This window comes from Carassius carassius, unplaced genomic scaffold, assembly GCF_963082965.1.
Source record: "Carassius carassius unplaced genomic scaffold, fCarCar2.1 SCAFFOLD_58, whole genome shotgun sequence".
NCBI lineage: Eukaryota > Metazoa > Chordata > Actinopteri > Cypriniformes > Cyprinidae > Carassius > Carassius carassius.
In genome coordinates, this window is record NW_026775030.1 from 932,706 (window position 1) to 951,656 (window position 18,951).

An 18,951-nucleotide genomic window follows, 5' to 3' on the forward strand; every position below is an offset into this window, starting at 1 on the left:
CACCACCTACACATTCCTACCACCCCCCTCATGTACAAGATTTCTGTCAATGCTCTCAATGGACAACAGCTTTCCAACATTACACATGCTACTGAACCCATCACTCTCATCACGTCTGGCAACCACACTGAGACAATAACATTCCTCCTCATGAACTCACCTCTGGCACCCATATTACTTGGTCATCCTTGGTTCACACAACACAATCCCAGAGTCGACTGGGGGCACAATTCTATTTCTATGTGGAGTAATAAGTGTCATGAGTCATGTCTAGTGTCTGCGTGTTTGTCTGTACCTGTGTCTGTTTTCCAGGAGGAGGCGGTGAATTTATCTAACGTGCCCGAAGAGTACCAGGACCTAAGAGAAGTGTTCAGTAAGTCTCGTGCTGCTTCTCTTCCTCCACATCGTCCCTATGACTGTGCCATAGACTTAGTACCAGGTGAGTCTCCGCCTAAAGGCAAGTTATATTCACTTTCTGTTCCAGAGAGGGAGGCTATGGAGAAATATATTTCTGATTCTCTAGCATCCAAATTCATTAGACCTTCCTCATCTCCAGCGGGGGCGGGGTTCTTTTTTGTGGGGAAGAAGGATGGGTCTCTGCGACCGTGCATTGATTATCGAGGGTTGAACAACATCACGGTAAAGAATACTTATCCTTTGCCGTTGATGTCTTCAGCTTTCGAACGATTGCAGGGAGCATCCATCTTCACAAAACTGGATTTACGTAACGCTTATCATTTGGTTCGCATAAGGAAGGAAGATGAATGGAAGACCGCATTTAATACCCCCAGAGGGCACTTTGAACACTTGGTTATGCCCTTCGGGCTATCCAACTCGCCCGCGGTCTTCCAAGCACTCGTCAATGACGTGCTGAGAGATATGGTTGATCAATTCATATATGTTTACCTGGATGACATATTGATCTTTTCCTTTTCTCTCCAGGAACACATTCAGCACGTAAGACGAGTGTTTCAGAGGTTGCTAGAGAATGGGCTTTTTGTCAAGGCTGAGAAATGCGTTTTTCATGCACAGTCCGTCCCCTTTTTAGGGTACATCGTCTCGTCTGAGGGAGTGCGTATGGATCCTGACAAGGTTAAGGCTGTGATAGATTGGCCAAGTCCAGATTCCCGTAAGGCCCTACAGAGGTCTCTGGGATTCGCCAATTTTTATCAACGCTCCTCTGACCGCCTTGACCTCCCCCAGAACGACGTTCAGGTGGTCCGATACAGCGGAGGCTGTATTTGCCAAATTTAAGAGCCACTTCGTTTCGGCTCCCATCCTCGTTGCCCCTGATCCATCATGTCAGTTTGTGGTGGAGGTCGACGCGTCAGAGGTGGGGGTAGGAGCAGTTTTTTCCCAACGTTCTGCCACAGACGATAAGATTTACCCTTGCGCGTTTTTTTCTCATCGTTTATCACCTGCCAAACGTAATTATGACATTGGTAACAGAGAGTTTTTGGCAGTCAAGTTAGCACTGGAGGAATGGCAGCACCGGTTAGAAGGGTCAGGGGTACCTTTTATCGTTTGGACCGATCACAAGAACCTAGAATACATTAGAACTGCTAAAAGACTCAACTCTAGGCAGGCTCGGTGGGCACTTTTTTTTCGGTCGTTTTGACTTTTCTCTTTCGTACCGCCCGGTTTCCAAGAACATCAAACCCGATTCTTTATCTTGTATTTTTGACCATTCCGAACGCCCGTCCACTCCCGAGTGTATTTTACCCAAGACATATTCGTGGTCTCCACTCTCAGATGGGAGGTTGAATCGAAGGTCATGAAGGCCTTAGAAGGGGTAACGCCTCCGCCTGATTGCCCACCGAACCGGTTATTTGTGCCTGAGGAGTATCGGTCTGAAGTCATTCAGTGGGGTCATTGCTCCAGTATAGCTTGTCATCCAGGAGTTAATCGTACCAGTTTTTTGGTTAAGCAACGATTCTGGTGGCCGTTAATGGCTCGTGATATCCGTAGTTTTGTTCTGGCTTGCTCGGTTTGTGCCACTGGTAAGACGTCCAACCGACCCCTGATGGGTTACTACAACCGCTGTCAGTCCCTTCGAGACACTGGTCCCACATCGCGCTAGATTTTGTTACCGCCCTCCCACCCTCCCAAGGCAAGACTGTCGATTTGATGGTCGTGGACCGGTTCTCGAAGGTGGCTCATTTTATCGCCTTGCCCAAATTACCTTCAGCCAAGGAGACAGCGGTTGCTGTCATAGATCACGTCTTTCGTTTACATGGCCTCCCGATGGACGTGGTCTCCGACAGGGGTCCCCAATTTGTGTCCAAATTTTGGCAAGAGTTTTGTAGATTATTGGGGGCGACGGTTAGTCTCTCTTCGGGGTTTCATCACCAAAGCAATGGTCAATCAGAGAGGGCCAACCAAGATCTGGAGAGAGTATTGCGATGTTTGGTTTCCAAGAATCCTTCCTCTTGGAGCCAACAACTTTCTATGGTGGAGTACGTCCACAACTTGTTACCAGTGTCAGCTACGGGCCTTACTCCGTTTGAGTGTAGTTTAGATTACCAGCCACCAGTTTTTGCCAGTACGGAATCCGAAGTCGCGGTCCCCTCTGCTCACGCCTTCGTCCAGAGGTGTCACCACACTTGGACTAGAGCCCGTGAGACTCTTCTCCAAGTGGGGGCGCGCACCAAGGCCAAGGCCGATCTCCACCGGTCAAAGCCTCCCATATACGTCGTTGGTCAAAAAGTGTGGCTTTCTACCAAGAACATTCCTCTCCGCTCCGTCTCTAATAAGCTGTTTGTCAATAAATACGCCTTGCGATTACATCCTGTCTCTGTCATATGTAAAAACAGCGCGACTCACAGACGACTGCCACGCACAAACGAAAACCAAACACAACTACTTCCTGTTGGCCTTCTGTAGCAAATCGTAGCTCCGTGTAGCTGTTTTTATTTTATTTCTTTCTCTAGAATCTTTATCTTACTATCACTCTCTGTTTTTTAAAGTGGTAAAATATAACTTAATTCACACCATATTTCTGATATTATCGATCAATCTTATCAGATTAACTTTGATCGTTCACTTTTATTTTATTTCCGTGAGTGCAGTACACCTGCAAAGCGTTAGCACTCGTTAGCTTGTCATTAGCGTTTTCATTCGAACCTATCGCTGTATTCTTTTCTCCTCTCGCTCCAGTTTTTCACAAGTTCATCAAACAACCGCAGTAAGAAGTTTCATCAAGCACGGTGAGTAATGGCTTCTCCTATCATTGTTTCTTGCACCTCTTGTCGCTGATGAGGGATTCACATGTGATAAATGCAGGGAAATAGTTAGGCTGACAGAGAAGATTTCAGAATTAGAGACACGCATCCAAACTTTAATTGAGGACAGTAAGAATGTTAGGGCTCTAGGTATGGCTTTGGATGCGTCTAGCTCAGGGATTCCTGTACATTGTTCGGTTCCGGAAACAGAGCCCTTGAATATAGAGACACCAGCCACCATAGTCAAATGTTTACCGGGAGCCAGAGCGCCTGACATCTTGGCAAATTTAAAAGTGCTGGCTAATGCTAAACGTAAATACAGTAAGATTGTTATTCATGCCGGCGCTAATGATGTTCGACTTCGCCAGTCGGAGATCACTAAAAATAACATTAAAGAGGTGTGTGAACTTGCAAGCACGATGTCAGTACACTGTAATATGCTCTGGTCCCCTCCCTGCTTACCGTGGTGATGAGATGCATAGCAGATTGTCATCACTCAATGGCTGGATGTCTAAGTGGTGCCCACAGAATAACATAGGTTTGATAGACAATTGGACGAGCTTTTGGGGCAGACCTGACCTGCTTAAAAGAGATGGTCTTCATCCCTCCTGGGGTGGTGCCACTCTTCTCTCTAGAAATTTGGCAAATAGTCTTTGTGTTTATACTTGACTAACTGGGGCCCAGGTCAGGAAGCAGACAGACTGGCTAAACCGACCGTCTGCTAGCCGCCTCCCGTCACAGAGGTCAGTTAATTCTCAGCACATAGAGACTTTTTCACCTAGATATCACACTATAGAGACTGTGTCTGTTCCCCGAACTAGAAAAAAACAAAAAAACAGAAGCAATATGGATAAACAAATGATGAAGCTTGGCTTATTGAATATCAGATCCCTTTCTACGAAAACACTTTTTGTAAATAATATGATCACTGATCATAATATGGATGTACTCTGTTTGACAGAAACCTGGCTAAAACCTGATGATTACATTATTTTAAATGAGTCCACCCCCCAAGATTACTGTTATAAACATGATCCGCGTCTAAAAGGCAAAGGTGGAGGTGTTGCTTCAATTTATAACAACGTTTTCAGGATCTCTCAGAGAGCAGGCTTCAAGTATAACTCGTTTGAAGTAATGGTGCTTCATATAACATTATCCAGAGAAACAAATGTTAATGATAAATCCTCTGTTATGTTTGTACTGGCTACTGTATACAGGCCACCAGGGCACCATACAGACTTTATTAAAGAGTTTGGTGATTTTACATCCGAGTTAGTTCTGGCTGCAGATAAAGTCTTAATAGTTGGTGATTTTAATATCCATGTTGATAATGAAAAAGATGCATTGGGATCAGCATTTATAGACATTCTGAACTCTATTGGTTTTAGACAACACGTTTCAGGACCTACTCATTGTCGAAATCATACTCTAGATTTAATACTGTAACATGGAATTGATGTTGATGGTGTTGAAATTATTCAGCCAAGTGATGATATCTCAGATCATTATTTAGTTCTGTGCAAACTTCATATAGCCAAAATTGTAAATCCTACTTCTTGTTACAAGTATGGAAGAACCATCACTTCTAACACAAAAGACTGCTTTTTAAGTTATCTTCCTGATGTATCCAAAGTCCTTAGCATATCCAAAACCTCAGAACTTGATGATGTAACAGAAACTATGGACTCTCTCTTTTCTAGCACTTTAAATACAGTTGCTCCTTTACGCTTAAGGAAGGTTAAGGAAAACAGTTTGACACAATGGTATAATGAGCATACTCGCACCCTAAAGAGAGCAGCCCGAAAAATGTAGCGCAGCTGGAGGAAAACAAAACTAGAGGTATTTCGTATTGCTTGGCGGGGAAGTAACATATCCTACAGAAAAGCATTAAAAACTGCTAGATCCGATTACTTTTCTTCTTTTTTAGAAGAAAACAAACATAACCCCAGGTATTTATTCAATACAGTGGCTAAATTAACGAAACATAAAGCCTCAACAAGTGTTGACATCTCCCAACATCACAGCAGTAATGACTTTATGAACTACTTTACTTCTAAAATCGATACTATTAGAGATAAAATTGCAACCATTCAGCTGTCAGATACAGTATCACATCAGACAGTGCACTATAGACCCCCTGAGGAACAGTTCCACTCATTCTCTACTATAGGAGAGGAAGAATTGTATAAACTTGTTAAATCATCTAAACCAACCACATGTATGTTAGACCCTATACCATCTAAGCTCCTAAAAGACGTGCTTCCAGAAGTCATAGATCCTCTTCTGACTATTATTAATTCCTCATTGTCATTAGGATATGTCCCCAAAACCTTCAAACTGGCTGTTATTAAGCCTCTCATCAAAAAACCACAGCTTGATCCCAAAGAACTAGTTAATTATAGACCAATCTCGAATCTCCCTTTTCTGTCCAAGATACTAGAAAAGGTGGTATCCTCACAATTATATTCCTTCTTAGAGAAAAATGGTATATGTGAGGATTTCCAGTCAGGATTTAGACTGTATCATAGTACTGAGACTGCTCTCCTTAGAGTTACAAATGATCTGCTCTTATCATCTGATCGTGGGTGTATCTCTCTATTAGTTTTATTGGATCTTAGTGCTGCGTTTGACACAATTGACCACAACATTCTTTTGCATAGACTTGAACACTTTGTTGGCATCAGTGGAAGTGCATTAGCATGGTTTAAATCATACTTATATGACCGCCATCAGTTCATAGCAGTGAATGAAGATGTATCCTATCGATCACAAGTGCAGTATGGAGTACCTCAAGGCTCAATACTAGGGCCGCTACTCTTCACGCTTTATATGTTACCCTTGGGAGATATCATCAGGAAACATGGTGTTAGCTGTTATGCTGATGATACTCAACTCTATATTTCTTTGCAGCCCGGTGAAACACACCAATTTGAAAAACTAATGGATTGCTTAGTCGATATAAAAAACTGGATTACAAGTAATTTCTTACTGTTAAATTCTGAAAAAACAGAGGTGTTAATTATAGGACCTGAAAAACTCCGCTTGTAATAACCTAGAACACTGTCTAAGACTTGATGGTTGCTCTGTCAATTCTTCGTCATCAGTTAGGAACCTAGGTGTGCTATTTGATCGCAATCTTTCCTTAGAAATCTACGTTTCTAGCATTTGTAAAACTGCATTTTTCCATCTCAAAAATATATCTAAATTAAGGCCTATGCTCTCAATGTCAAATGCAGAAATGTTAATCCATGCTTTTATGACCTCAAGGTTAGATTATTGTAATGCTTTATTGGGTGGTTGTTCTGCACGCTTAGTAAACAAACTACAGCTAGTCCAAAATGCAGCAGCAAGAGTTCTTACTAGAACCAGGAAGTATGACCATATTAGCCCGGTCCTGTCAACACTGCACTGGCTCCCTATCAAGCATCGTATAGATTTTAAAATATTGCTTATTACCTATAAAGCCCTGAATGGTTTAGCACCTCAGTATTTGAATGAGCTCGTTTTACATTATAATCCTCTACGTCCGCTACGTTCTCAAAACTCAGGCAATTTGATAATACCTAGAATATCAAAATCAACTGCGGGCGGCAGATCCTTTTCCTATTTGGCGCCTTAACTCTGGAATAACCTACCTAACATTTTTCGGGAGGCAGACACACTCTTGCAGTTTAAATCTAGATTAAAGACCCATCTCTTTAACCTGGCATACACATAACATACTAATATGCTTTTATTATCCAAATCCGTTAAAGGATTTTTAGGCTGCATTAATTAGGTAAACCGGAACCGGAAACACTTCCCATAACACCCTATGTACATGCTACATAATTAGAAGAACGGCATCTACGCTAATATTTGTCTGTTTCTCTTTTGTTCCGAGGTCACCGTGGCCACCAGTTTCAGTCTGTGTCCAGATCAGAGGGTCACTGCAGTCACCCGGATCCAGTATGTATCCAGACCAGATGCTGGATCAGCACCTAGAAAGGACCTCTACATCCCTGAAAGACAGCGGAGACCAGGACAACTAGAGCCCCAGATACAGATCCCCTGTAAAGACCTTGTCTCAGAGGAGCACCAGGACAAGACCACAGGAAACAGATGATTCTTCTGCACAATCTGACTTTGCTGCAGCCTGGAATTGAACTACTGGTTTCGTCTGGTCAGAGGAGAATTGGCCCCCCAACTGAGCCTGGTTTCTCCCAAGGTTTTTTTCTCCATTCTGTCACCGATGGAGTTTCGGTTCCTTGCCGCTGTCGCCTCTGGCTTGCTTAGTTGGGGACACTTCATCTACAGCGATATCGTTGACTTGATTGCAAATAAATGCACAGACACTATTTAATTGAACAGAGATGACATAACTGAATTCAATGATGAACTGCCTTTAACTATCATTTTTTCATTATTGACACTGTTTTCCTAATGAATGTTGTTCAGTTGCTTTGACGCAATGTATTTTGTTTAAAGCGCTATATAAATAAAGGTGACTTTGACTTTGACAACTAAAATCCAGGCCTGGTCCTCTCCCGTCCTTTACTATCATCGCTCCCCTTTTGTATCCTTCCAATCTCCTCCATGGGACGCGAGACCGGTGAGTGTCGCATGTGTCATTCATTTCCATTCACTCCCCTGGTCTCGCTCCATTCCCACGGCTCTCAGCCCGGGGGATTGTTCTGCTCCATTTCACAATTGCCGAGTGAAAGGAGGGTTTTATAATGTCAGGACATGCATTTATACAACACTTTATTCAAAAAGAACAACCGCTCATTCAGCATATCATACTGTATGTCATTTGGCTATTTCTGCATCATTGCACATTCAATTCAATCCAATCGAGTGTTTACCTGCACTCTTAATCATCTTAGAAAAGGAATAAACCACCCTCTTCATTCCGATCGAGCTCAATAAGATCGATTAAGAAATCTTTTCAGAACATACAAGAAGTAATTTCAGTCATCAATCCAACTGGTTCAAGAAGATCCGGTTACATCGAGTGATTAGTTTGTGAACCGGATATCAAACACTGCAGTGAATGCACTCACAACAGACCGGAAGAGAAGACAATGCTGAATAAAGTCGTAGTTTTAGCTATTTTTTGACCAAAATGTAATTTCAATGCTTCAACAAATTCTAACTGACCCTCTGATATAAAACGGACTACTTTGATGATGTTTTTCTTACCTTTCTGGACATGGACAGTATACCGTTCACACAGCTTTAGTGGAGGGACTGAGAGCTCTCGGACTAAATCTGAAATATCTTAAACTGTGTTCCGAAGATGAACGGAGGTCTTAAAGGTTTGGAACGACATGAGGGTGAGTTATTAATTACATAATTTTCATTTTTGGGTGAACTATCCCTTTAACTTCTTTAATTTTTCTAATTTTTCTAACTTTTCAAACTTTCTAAGCTTTTCTAACTTTCTTGTCAGGCTTTCTCAAGCCAACTTAAAGTTTGTCTTGTCACACTTTTTTTATCTAGTTAACTTACTGCTAGCCAGATCAGGATTTTGACCATGATGATTTAGAAATGATTTAGAGGCTTGTGACAGCCTCTATGAACCCTTAGTAATGGTATCCCTAAAATCCATGTTATGGTAATTGCGCACGCTAAGTTTCTGTGCACTTTCTAAAATTCATGCTGTGGTAAGGACACACATCAAGCATTCTGCGTTCTTTCTAAAATCCTGTAAGGTAAGGGTTACATGCTGACAGCCTCATTCCCTTTCTCTGAGATGGCTTAGGCCGAGGTTCTCGTCTTGGGCCTCACTCAGCTAATGTATCTCTGTTGATACATTTCTGACCAAGATGAGCTCCCCTCACCTCAAAGGGTTGTCTTTGAGCCTGCCACACTCGAATGAGTGTCTGAGGACTTTTGGGCATCTGTGAGCAGATGCTTCAGAATTTATGAGCATGCTCAATCACACAGAGTCCCTAGGCTGGCGTAATACAGCCTCGGTTACCCCTTAAGGCTTGTTCTCTTCTCTGAGTTGGCTTAGGCCACCGGTTCTTGCCTTGGGCTCCACTCAACTAATGTATCTCTGCTGATACATTTCTGAGCAGGGTGTTACCTGAGATCTGTCAAGTTAGTTCTTTGAGCAGGTTTATTTAGAACCGATGCTGTCAAAATCAACACGGCTAGCAGGCCTTTGGTAAGACTTTCTGCAAAAAGTCATTGATAACAGATCAGAACAGCTCTTTATTTACAGTTATCTTTAAATTATTAATTGTGAATCATGTTGCTCTGAGATGCTGAACACATTAGACCATAAACTGCTCACGTATAAATTAACACATTTCGACTTCATGCCCACAGTTCATGCCCACATGGAAAGAACCAATATGTGGATATATGCGCATATATGAAAACTATATGCAGTGGATATGCACATATATGATAATATATATGCTACATATATACCATATATATACTGCATATATGCTGCATATATGCGTATATATACTGCATATATGCTGCATATATGCTTATATGCCACATATAGGCAAAATTGAGGTGTTTATATGTGCATATAAAGGAAATATAGGTCTCCTGTATTGCTTCTTCATATCCACATTATAAGCCCTATACATACAAGATATGTCTTCTATATAGCTAATGGCAGGATCTGGTCATTTTGTAGCTCATATCTCATTTTTGACTGTCATACATGATGCCTAGTTCATATTTTTTGTTTTGTACAATTTGATTGATCTTGAGTAAATAAATAATGTACATTTCTACATTTTGGACTTTTATTTATGTTGCCTAGCAGGTATGGATTTTAAATTTACTATTATAGGTGAACATATAGGTGCAAATATACATGCATATATGTACCTATGTAGGTATATGTATGCACATATATATGTGTACATATATGTACACATATGTGTAAATATATGTATATATATATATAATGTACATATATGTGTGCATATATGTACATATATGTACATATAGGAGACGGCCAATTTTATATATGTCACATATATCAAAAACCTATATCAAAACCTATATTGAAACATATATGTTTATATAGGTTTTTTCCATGTGGGCATGCAGACTGGACAAAAATTTGCACACAAACAGCTTTAAATATTTCAATTAAAATACCATTGCAAAACAGATATTTGACAACGCTATTATAAGGATATTGATTTCCAGCCCTATGATTTATGCATGATCATATTAAACTCAAAAGCTCAAGAGTATGTTGAAGAGCATGCAATAGGAGAACATGTGAGAGTCTAACCTTGTAACATCCCACAGCTTTGTCTGTTTCTCCGTCACGCTCAAACAGCTGCCCGAGGAACTTGTGTGCTTTAGGATCCTTGGGCTGGACGGTCAGATACTCTGAGACATGTCTGCCATTGAAGTGTGTGTGAGAGAGAGAAACATCAGCTCATCCGAGAGGAAACAGACATCAGACAGAGAAGAAGAGCACAGAAACCAGCCTACCTTTTAGCCAGCTCATACTCCTTAGCCTCAAAGTATAGCTTAGCAAACAGAAATCCCTTGAGTGGCCTCTGCAGAACAACAGATCACAGAATCACAAATTCAGGGTCAGGACAAAATACAACTGCAAACCCTAATGACAACAAAACACACCACACAGAGAGAGGGAAAACTATGTCACGCTCATAAATGCTGTTTGGTTTGGTGAACTGCTGTCTTTTTTTGATGTGTGTTTATGTGTGATGAGGATGATGATGGTGATGGTCACAGGGACGTGTGTGGAATCTGAGGAGCAGTAGCAGCTCTAGGGTGCATTTCCCATACAAAAACATAATTTGCTGACAATACAGTACAATACAATACAGTACAATATTTTGTTGTTAAAACAAACTAGTTAGTTAGGATGTTTCCCAAACATGGTTGCATCGCCGTCGTTTGAACCACATTAGTTCAACCATTTATGGTCATTGTTAATGACATCACAAGTATGTGGGGTAGGAAAAACTGTTATTTAATCAATTAGACATCTCTAAGATGCTGCTGTATTGAATATGGCACCTGATGACTAATTTACTATTTTTTGTTCCCTGTCATTTTGCTTTATTTGTTGTTTGATTCATTGTGGGTTTCCTCTTACTTCATACTCCATGATTCCATTAGGTCAGGGGTTCCCAACCAAATTCCCGAAGCCTCACCAACACTGAGGGTGTTTCTCAATTTCCCTCTGTTTCCTCGATCCTCCGCCCTCCATCCTATGACCTGGAAACCGATCAAGCGCAGCCATCTTGAAGGACATCTCAATTCTCTAATTGCACTGTGAGGAGGTGAGGATTGAGGAGTGAGGTGGCTTAATGAGTCATGAGCGAGGATACACAGGTGTTTCCTTTGCAGAAGTGTTTTTCATTGAAAAACCTGAAGCATGCATAAATTCCCCTCCCGCTTCACATCTGCTGTAATAATTTACATTTATATTTTAACTTTGCTGTTTAAATAAATCATACATGTCATATACTTAAAACAGGACATCTTGCTTATATTAAAGGGTTAGTTCACCCAAAAATCTTAATTATGTAATTAATAACTCACCCTCATGTCGTTCCAAACCAGTAAGACCTCCGTTTATCTTCAGAACACAGTTTAAGATATTTTAGATTTAGTCTGAGAGCTCTCAGTCCCTCCATTGAAACTGTGTACGGTCTACTGTCCATGTCCAGAAAGGTAAGAAAAACATCTTCAAAGTAGTCCATATGACATCAGAGGGTCAGTTAGAATTGGTTGAAGCATCGAAAATAAATTTTGGTCCAAAAATAGCAAAAACTACGACTTTATTCAGCATTGTCTTCTCTTCCGTGTCTGTTGTGTGAGAGAGTTCAAAATTCTGCAGTTTGTGATATCCGGTTCACGAATGAATCACTCGATGTAACCGGATCTTCTTGAACCAGTTCACCAAACCGAACTGAATCGTTTGAAAAGGTTCACGTCTCCAATACGCATTAATCTACAAATGACTTAAGCATTTAACTTTTTTAATGCACTCAAACAGTACACTGACTGAACTGCTGTGAAGAGAGAACCGAAGATGAACACCGAGCCAAGCCAGATAATGACTCGTTCACGAGTGAAGAACCGGTTGCACCGGTTTTCGAATCACCAGTAGTTCTTTCGGACAGATCAATTCAATAAACCGGTTGAAGAAAACGGTTCACCGTTTCTTTTGCGCTCGATGTAATGGCATCATTGGCGATGATTGCCCTACATTCAAGCCTTCGGTTTACCTGCGCTCATAACACTAGTACAGAATCAGTTCAGAATCAATCACCAAAAGAATCAGTTCGGTTCAGACGCTCTGTGTGTCGGTCTGATTCACACTGAATCACACATGTGCAGTATCATCAGCTCCTCGGTCCTCGAATCGGACGCGTCTGACAGAAACAGTTCTTGACTCGAGAACGAGTCAATCTTTTGTTCGTTACCTGGACGGCTCGGTGTTCACCTTCAGTTCTCTCTTCACAGCAGTTCAGTCAGTGCACTGTTTGAGTAAATGAATTACTCCGGGATATTGGTTTGTTTTAACTCAGAGGGAGTGTCAGCCACATTAAAAAAGTAAACAGCTTAAGTCATTTGTGGATTAATGCGTATTGAAGACGCGAACGGTTTACATCGTATTGAAGACGCGAACGGTTTAAAACGGTTCAGTTCAATTCGGTAAACTGGTTCAAGAAGATCCGGTTACATCGAATGATTCGTTCATGAACCGGATATCATACACTGCAGTGAACGCGCTCACAACAGACCTGGAAGAGAAGACAATGCTGAATAAAGTCGTAGTTTTTGCTATTTTTGGACCAAAATGTATTTTTTGATGCTTCAAAATATTCTAACTGACCCTCTGATGTCACATGGACTACTTTGATGATGTTTTTCTTACCTTTCTGGACATGGACAGTAGACCGTACACACAGCTTCAATGGAGGGACTGAGAGCTCTCGGACTAAATCTAAAATATCTTAAACTGTGTTCCGAAGATAAACGGAGGTCTTACGGGTTTGGAACGACATGAGAGTGAGTTATTAATGACGTAATTTAGATTTTTGGGGGAACTAACCCTTTAATAATATAATAATATAATTATAATAATATAATATGTATTAAGAATGTCTTAAATAACACATTTTAACAACAAAGGCAGATCCCTTGATGACGCTTTGAAGTGAAGCTGAAAGGAGCGAGGATATCTCATTTAACTTGATTCAATTCCTCGATCCTCATGTCTTTTCCTTGCATCTTTCCCTCCCCTCTTGAATGAAACGAGAGTGCACAAATAAGAAACACGCTTCATGTTTTTTCACGTCTCCTTAATTAAACACCTGATTAGGGTCATCAGCTCATTAATAGAGACTCCAAAAACTGAAATGGGTGTGTCTGACAAAGGAGAGATGCAAAATGTGCAGTGTTGGGGGGCTCCAGGAACATGGTTGGGAATCACTGCATTAGGTATTTGTGCCATGCGCACTCCTCAAAAATGGCCCTTTTAGAGGAATCAAAAAATAATTAGATTAAATGCATTTATATTTAGATAGAATGGAATCTATAGATTGTACTGCATGTTAGCGTGCTAATTGTGTCACAGTGTCTGGGTTGTGTTCCCTGGGTTTCCACTAGGTGTCCTCAGTTCCCACGGTGTTTATCATATTATCACTTCCTGTCTCCTTATTTGATCACCTTCCTCCTTGTTTAGTTAATTGATTGTTCCCCACCTGTCTCCTGTTTCCCCATTATCCTTTTGTGTATATAACCCGGTCTGTCTTAGTATGTGTCACGGAGTCGTTGTTTATTCATGCCCGTCAGTTCGTGCCCTTGCCTTGTCTTCTTGTTTAGTTTAGTTTATGTTTTGTTTGGATATTCTGGTTTTGACCCTGCCTGGACTGTTTACCCCTGTGGATTACCCTTTAATAAATGACTTACCTGCAAATTGGTTCCCTCTCCTGTGTTATCTGTAACACCGAACGTGACAAATTGAGCATATTTATCAAAGCCCATATACCATTCTTAAAAGCAACTATGCTTCTAACCACAGGTTGAGAGCTTTAGTTCCAACCACACATGTTTGCGAATGTTTGTTTGAACTATGGTTTAAGGAACAACGGAACTTGTGACCATAGTTGGCTAACGTGGCTTTTGGGAAATGCATCCCTGGACAGGTCAGATGCTGAAGGTGCTGGACAACATCACTCTTCCTATTCAAATCAATTGCTGAGTAACAAACACACTAGCTGTTTAAATCACCATGTTTTTATATGCATTTTAATGTTCCCAATTATGCCCTTTTAAGGGGTTGCTAATATTGTTTTATGAGTCTCCTAAAACAGGTTAACATGCATGCAAGTTTAAATAAAACGTTACTTTCTACCGAAAAATATATTTAATTTTACCTAATTTCTAAATTATTCATAAGTGGAACATGCAAAGCAGTTTAAAGAATCAGTCTCTCTAAACCCCTCCTTTCCGTGAGCCCTAACTGCTGTGATTAGTCAGGTGGCACAGTCTAGATAGGCTCTAGATTGGTCATCCACGTACAGAGCATGGCGGAAATGAAACGCCCATTGCCATGACAGAATGACAGCCCTGGAGACTTGTCAATAAGTAGGGTTAGGATGAGGTATGGTATCGATTGTACCTTACCATATCGAGCCAGAGTCTGATGATGAAATGGTTGAACTGGCTGATCGACAAGAGACTAATTCGCAAGCGCAACTGGAGCAGGACATTTCTCAGTGGTAAGTGTCAAGTGTTGATGAGTTTGTGGTAATTATAAGATGTGATAAAACAAATTTACTCTCACAGCGTAAGATACAGTATCTTCTTGACATGATGTTAACCACAAATTTTACTGTGTTTGTGGGCGGGCAAGTTGACAATACACAAATAATTAACTTCATGATGTAGAGCCATAACAGAATAATAATTTTTAAAAAAGAGAAGGCTTCACAACTTTGCAGACAGTTTATGTTCATACATAAATTATGTTCATACAGCAACATGACACACTGCATGAAAGCTAATATTCGAAAAGGCATAGGGGCTCTTTAAAGTAGAATTGGGGTACTTGGACTAGTACTCGATCTCGAGTATGTTTTTTAAAGAACTCCCTATAGGAAAGAAAAGTGAAAAGTGAGATCTCTTTAACATCTCAATTATTTATTCTAGAAAGAAATTGTGTTACCTTAAAAGAACCTCTGAGCCATAAAACATTTTTATAAAGGAATCTTGGAAGAGATTACAGCAAGACAATAAATCTAGATAGATCTCTATGTTTTTCTCGCACTGTCATTTTGGATTCCTTTCTTTCAGAACTTTCTTGTGTCTCAGTTGTGTCTACTTTTATTTCTCCGAAGGATTTTTAGGAGAAACATCTGAGACACTTTTGAGACTAAAAAGAGAAATACATGAGAATCACAAATAAGTCTCACGATGTTAGAAAGATCAACCAGTGAGCAATAAAATATTCCTGTAATGGAATCTTGATAGACATTGCAGCAAGACAATAGATACATTATACACATGATCTGTTTTGACTTTTTTTTTTTCCTGAATAATTTATCATGTCTCATTGCATCTACTTCCATTTCTCCTAAGGAATTTTAGGAGAAACATCTGAAATGCTGTTGATACTAAAATGCGAGATATATGAGAATCTCATCTAAGTCTCCTGAGCTTAGGAAAAGCAACCACTGAGCAATAATTTTTTTCTATGGGTCAAACTTGAGCCTTTCGTACTTGAAAAATATAGTTCAGAATGAGCTGCAGCTGTCTAATGGTCTTTTTGGGAAGGCCAGTGAGGAGACCATGACAATAGTCCATCCTGCTGGTGATAAAGGCATGAACAATTTTCTCCAAGTCTTGACTGGAAATAAAACATCTAACTCTTTCAATGTGTTTGAGATGTTAGTATGCTGATTTTGTTTCTGCTTTCACATGACTACTAAGGTCTGTCTCCAGAATCACACCAAGATTCCTGACTTGATTTTTGGTTGTTCGACCCCTAGAGTGAAGGTATGCATTTAGCTTGAGAACTTTAACTCCAAATGCTTCTCCAAATGCAAATCCTTATTTAACTGAAGAAAGATCTGGCAAATCAAACTATTAATTCCATCAATACACTGGCAGAGGGAGTCAATGTGGTATCATCAGCATAGCCATGATAATCAATTTGATTCTTTCTCATTATTTGACTTAGTGCAAGCATATACAAGTTAAACAACAGCGGTTAAAGAATTAAGCCTTGTGGGTCTCCGCATGTCATGGACGTCTACTTAGAGTTATGCTCTCCTAGAGAGCATAATAATCTCTCCCTTCTAAGTATAAATGGTAAATGGACTGCATTTATATAGCGCTTTCAACAGACAACATGGCCATCCAAAGCGCTCACATTCACCCATTCATACACCAACTGCAGTGTCAGCCATTCAAGGCGCCATCCAGCTTGTCGGGAGCAGCTGGGGTTAGGTGTCTTGCTCAAGGACACCTCAACACTTGGTCAGGTGGAGGCGGAGATTGAACCACAAACCTTCCAGTTTGCAGACAACCTACATGAACCACTGAGCCACTGCCCCTTTATAACCTTAAACATTTGAGTATCATTACATTTACCTGACGCTTTTATCCAAAGCAACTTACAATTGCTATATATGTCAGAGGTCACACACCTCTGGAGCAACTAGGGGTTAAGTGTCTTGCTCAGGGACACATTGGTGTCTCACAGTGGATTCGAACCCGGGTCTCTCACACCAAAGGCATGTGTCTTATCCACTGCGCCAACACCGCCCCACATGTATCATCCCCATACTATAGTAGTACCTAGTAGTATGTTATGATCGACAGTGTCAAAAGCAGCACTGAGATCTAGCAATACCAGCACCGATATTTTGCCAGAGTCATCATTTATTATCATAATGAGCGCTGTCTCTGTGCTTTGATGCGATCAGAAACCAGATTGAAAATTGTCCAGGTATTCATTTCAGTGTAAATATTTTTTTTCAGCTGATTAAAGGCTATTAAAGGAAGCGTTTACAATGTTACTACTAAAGGAAGACTTTAGGGTCTATAATGGCTCAAAATGGTGTTCATGCTAAAATTTGAAGAGAATGATTTGGATGCGTTCTTTGCCTTGTTTGAGTGGTTGGTAGATCTTATGGGGTGGAAAGATTCTGAGCAAACATTACTTTTACAGTGTGTGTTGTGGTAAACCCCAAAAGGCCTACACCACTCTCAGTTAAAAAGATAGTCAGGTTTATAGTAAAGTTAAAGAGGTGGTGTTTAAGGCCTATGAATTGGTTCCGGAGGCTTACAGGCAGCAGTTTCAGTCTTTATGAAAGGGCATACACCAGTATTTTATGGAGTTCGCAAGAGTTAAGGATTCAGTTTGATCGTTGGTGCTCTGTTTCACAAGCAGTTGATTTTTGTTCCCTATGAGTTATTGCTGCTGGAACAACTTAAAAATACTTTACCTGAAGATCTGGATATTTTTGTAACTGAGCGAGAAATTCAGAATACAGAAGCCGCTGCTGTCCTTGCAGATGAATATGTTTTAACCCATAGGGATGTAAAAAAAAATCCATGGCATTATTCGAATAGCTCAGTGGAGAATGTTCCTGTAGAGTCTTGTTTCTGTTTGCCAGAGAAAGTGATGACTGCGAAGAAATCAAGGGGTTTATTTGACAACAGTGATCAGCGCTCAAAGCAAAACTGAACCGCCAAGTTAGAACCAAAATTTGCTCTTGGCGCGGCTGCTTCAGTGGTTGAGGTTTGGTTCAACTCCATTCTGGGAAATTCAGGGTTAGGTGTTGAAGAAAAATTGGGCTATGCTCCTTTTGTTACAGATGGTCTTGTGTCCCTGGTTGGAAGTGATGAGAAGGTTTCAGTTAACATTCTCATTCTCAGACACTGGTGATTCAGAGACCTTCATTTTAGAATCTGTTTTGCCCTTTTCAGAGTTCCTGTACAGGAAATAAGTTATTGATAAAAGGAATTGGATTACAAGTTCTGTCTGCTCCTTTGCACACTTTGTTATTTTTATTGGCCCCCCCAAAAAAAATACGTTAGGAACTTTATCTAGACCTGCCCAACTTGCCAGATCACAGGGAAGCCAGATTTCAGGAAGTTTTGCAGCAGCCTAGTGTGAAGCAAAACCATTCTACCGCCAACAAAGTCAGGGTGCTTTGGAGCTCTTCCACTAAACCTTGAAGTCTCTGCTACAGCCTTATTGTGTGCTGTTAAAGGGTGACTGGGAAGAGGGACTGCCCTGGCTACTGTTGGCGGCTTGTGAGGTGGATTAGCATAGTTTTTTTTTTTATGTATTCAAATTTTTTTACGATTTTTGAATTGATGGGTTTTTGCTAAATGTGAGCCAAAATCATCAAAATTAAAAGAACCAAAGACTTAAACTACTTTAGTCTGTGTGCATGGAATTTATTTGATACACGTGTTTCACAATTTGAGTTAAGTTACTGAAGTGAACTTTTCCACAACATTCTAATTTATTGAGATGCACCTGTATGAAAGCAAATAGACATGATTATGACAATATACTTTCTGTATGTGTTTTGTATGCAGCTCATGGTATTTTCATAGCAAAAAAAAGGATTTTTAGACAAATATTAGCACAATCGGAAGTTATTAAAAGCAATCTGATGGTTTAAAGTGGGTAATTTAATAATTACATTTTCAACTGTAGCTTGATGCTAATTGTACTTCCAATTACATTTTAGCATGTAGC

The 18,951-nt window shown here is 40.4% G+C and overlaps 1 protein-coding gene across 1 annotated transcript in view; it reads right to left on the minus strand.

Moving 5' to 3' along the window:
- Window positions 1–18,951, minus strand: part of LOC132134231 (RANBP2-like and GRIP domain-containing protein 8) — a 52,076-nt gene that overhangs the window by 2,735 nt on the left and 30,390 nt on the right. Inside the window, exons 2-4 of the mRNA XM_059547027.1 lie at window positions 10,680–10,747; window positions 10,474–10,585; window positions 9,044–9,103 (exon numbers count right to left, since the gene is read on the minus strand). Of these exons, the coding sequence (XP_059403010.1) occupies window positions 9,044–9,103; window positions 10,474–10,585; window positions 10,680–10,747 (240 nt within the window). The remainder of the gene's footprint in view (window positions 1–9,043; window positions 9,104–10,473; window positions 10,586–10,679; window positions 10,748–18,951) is intronic.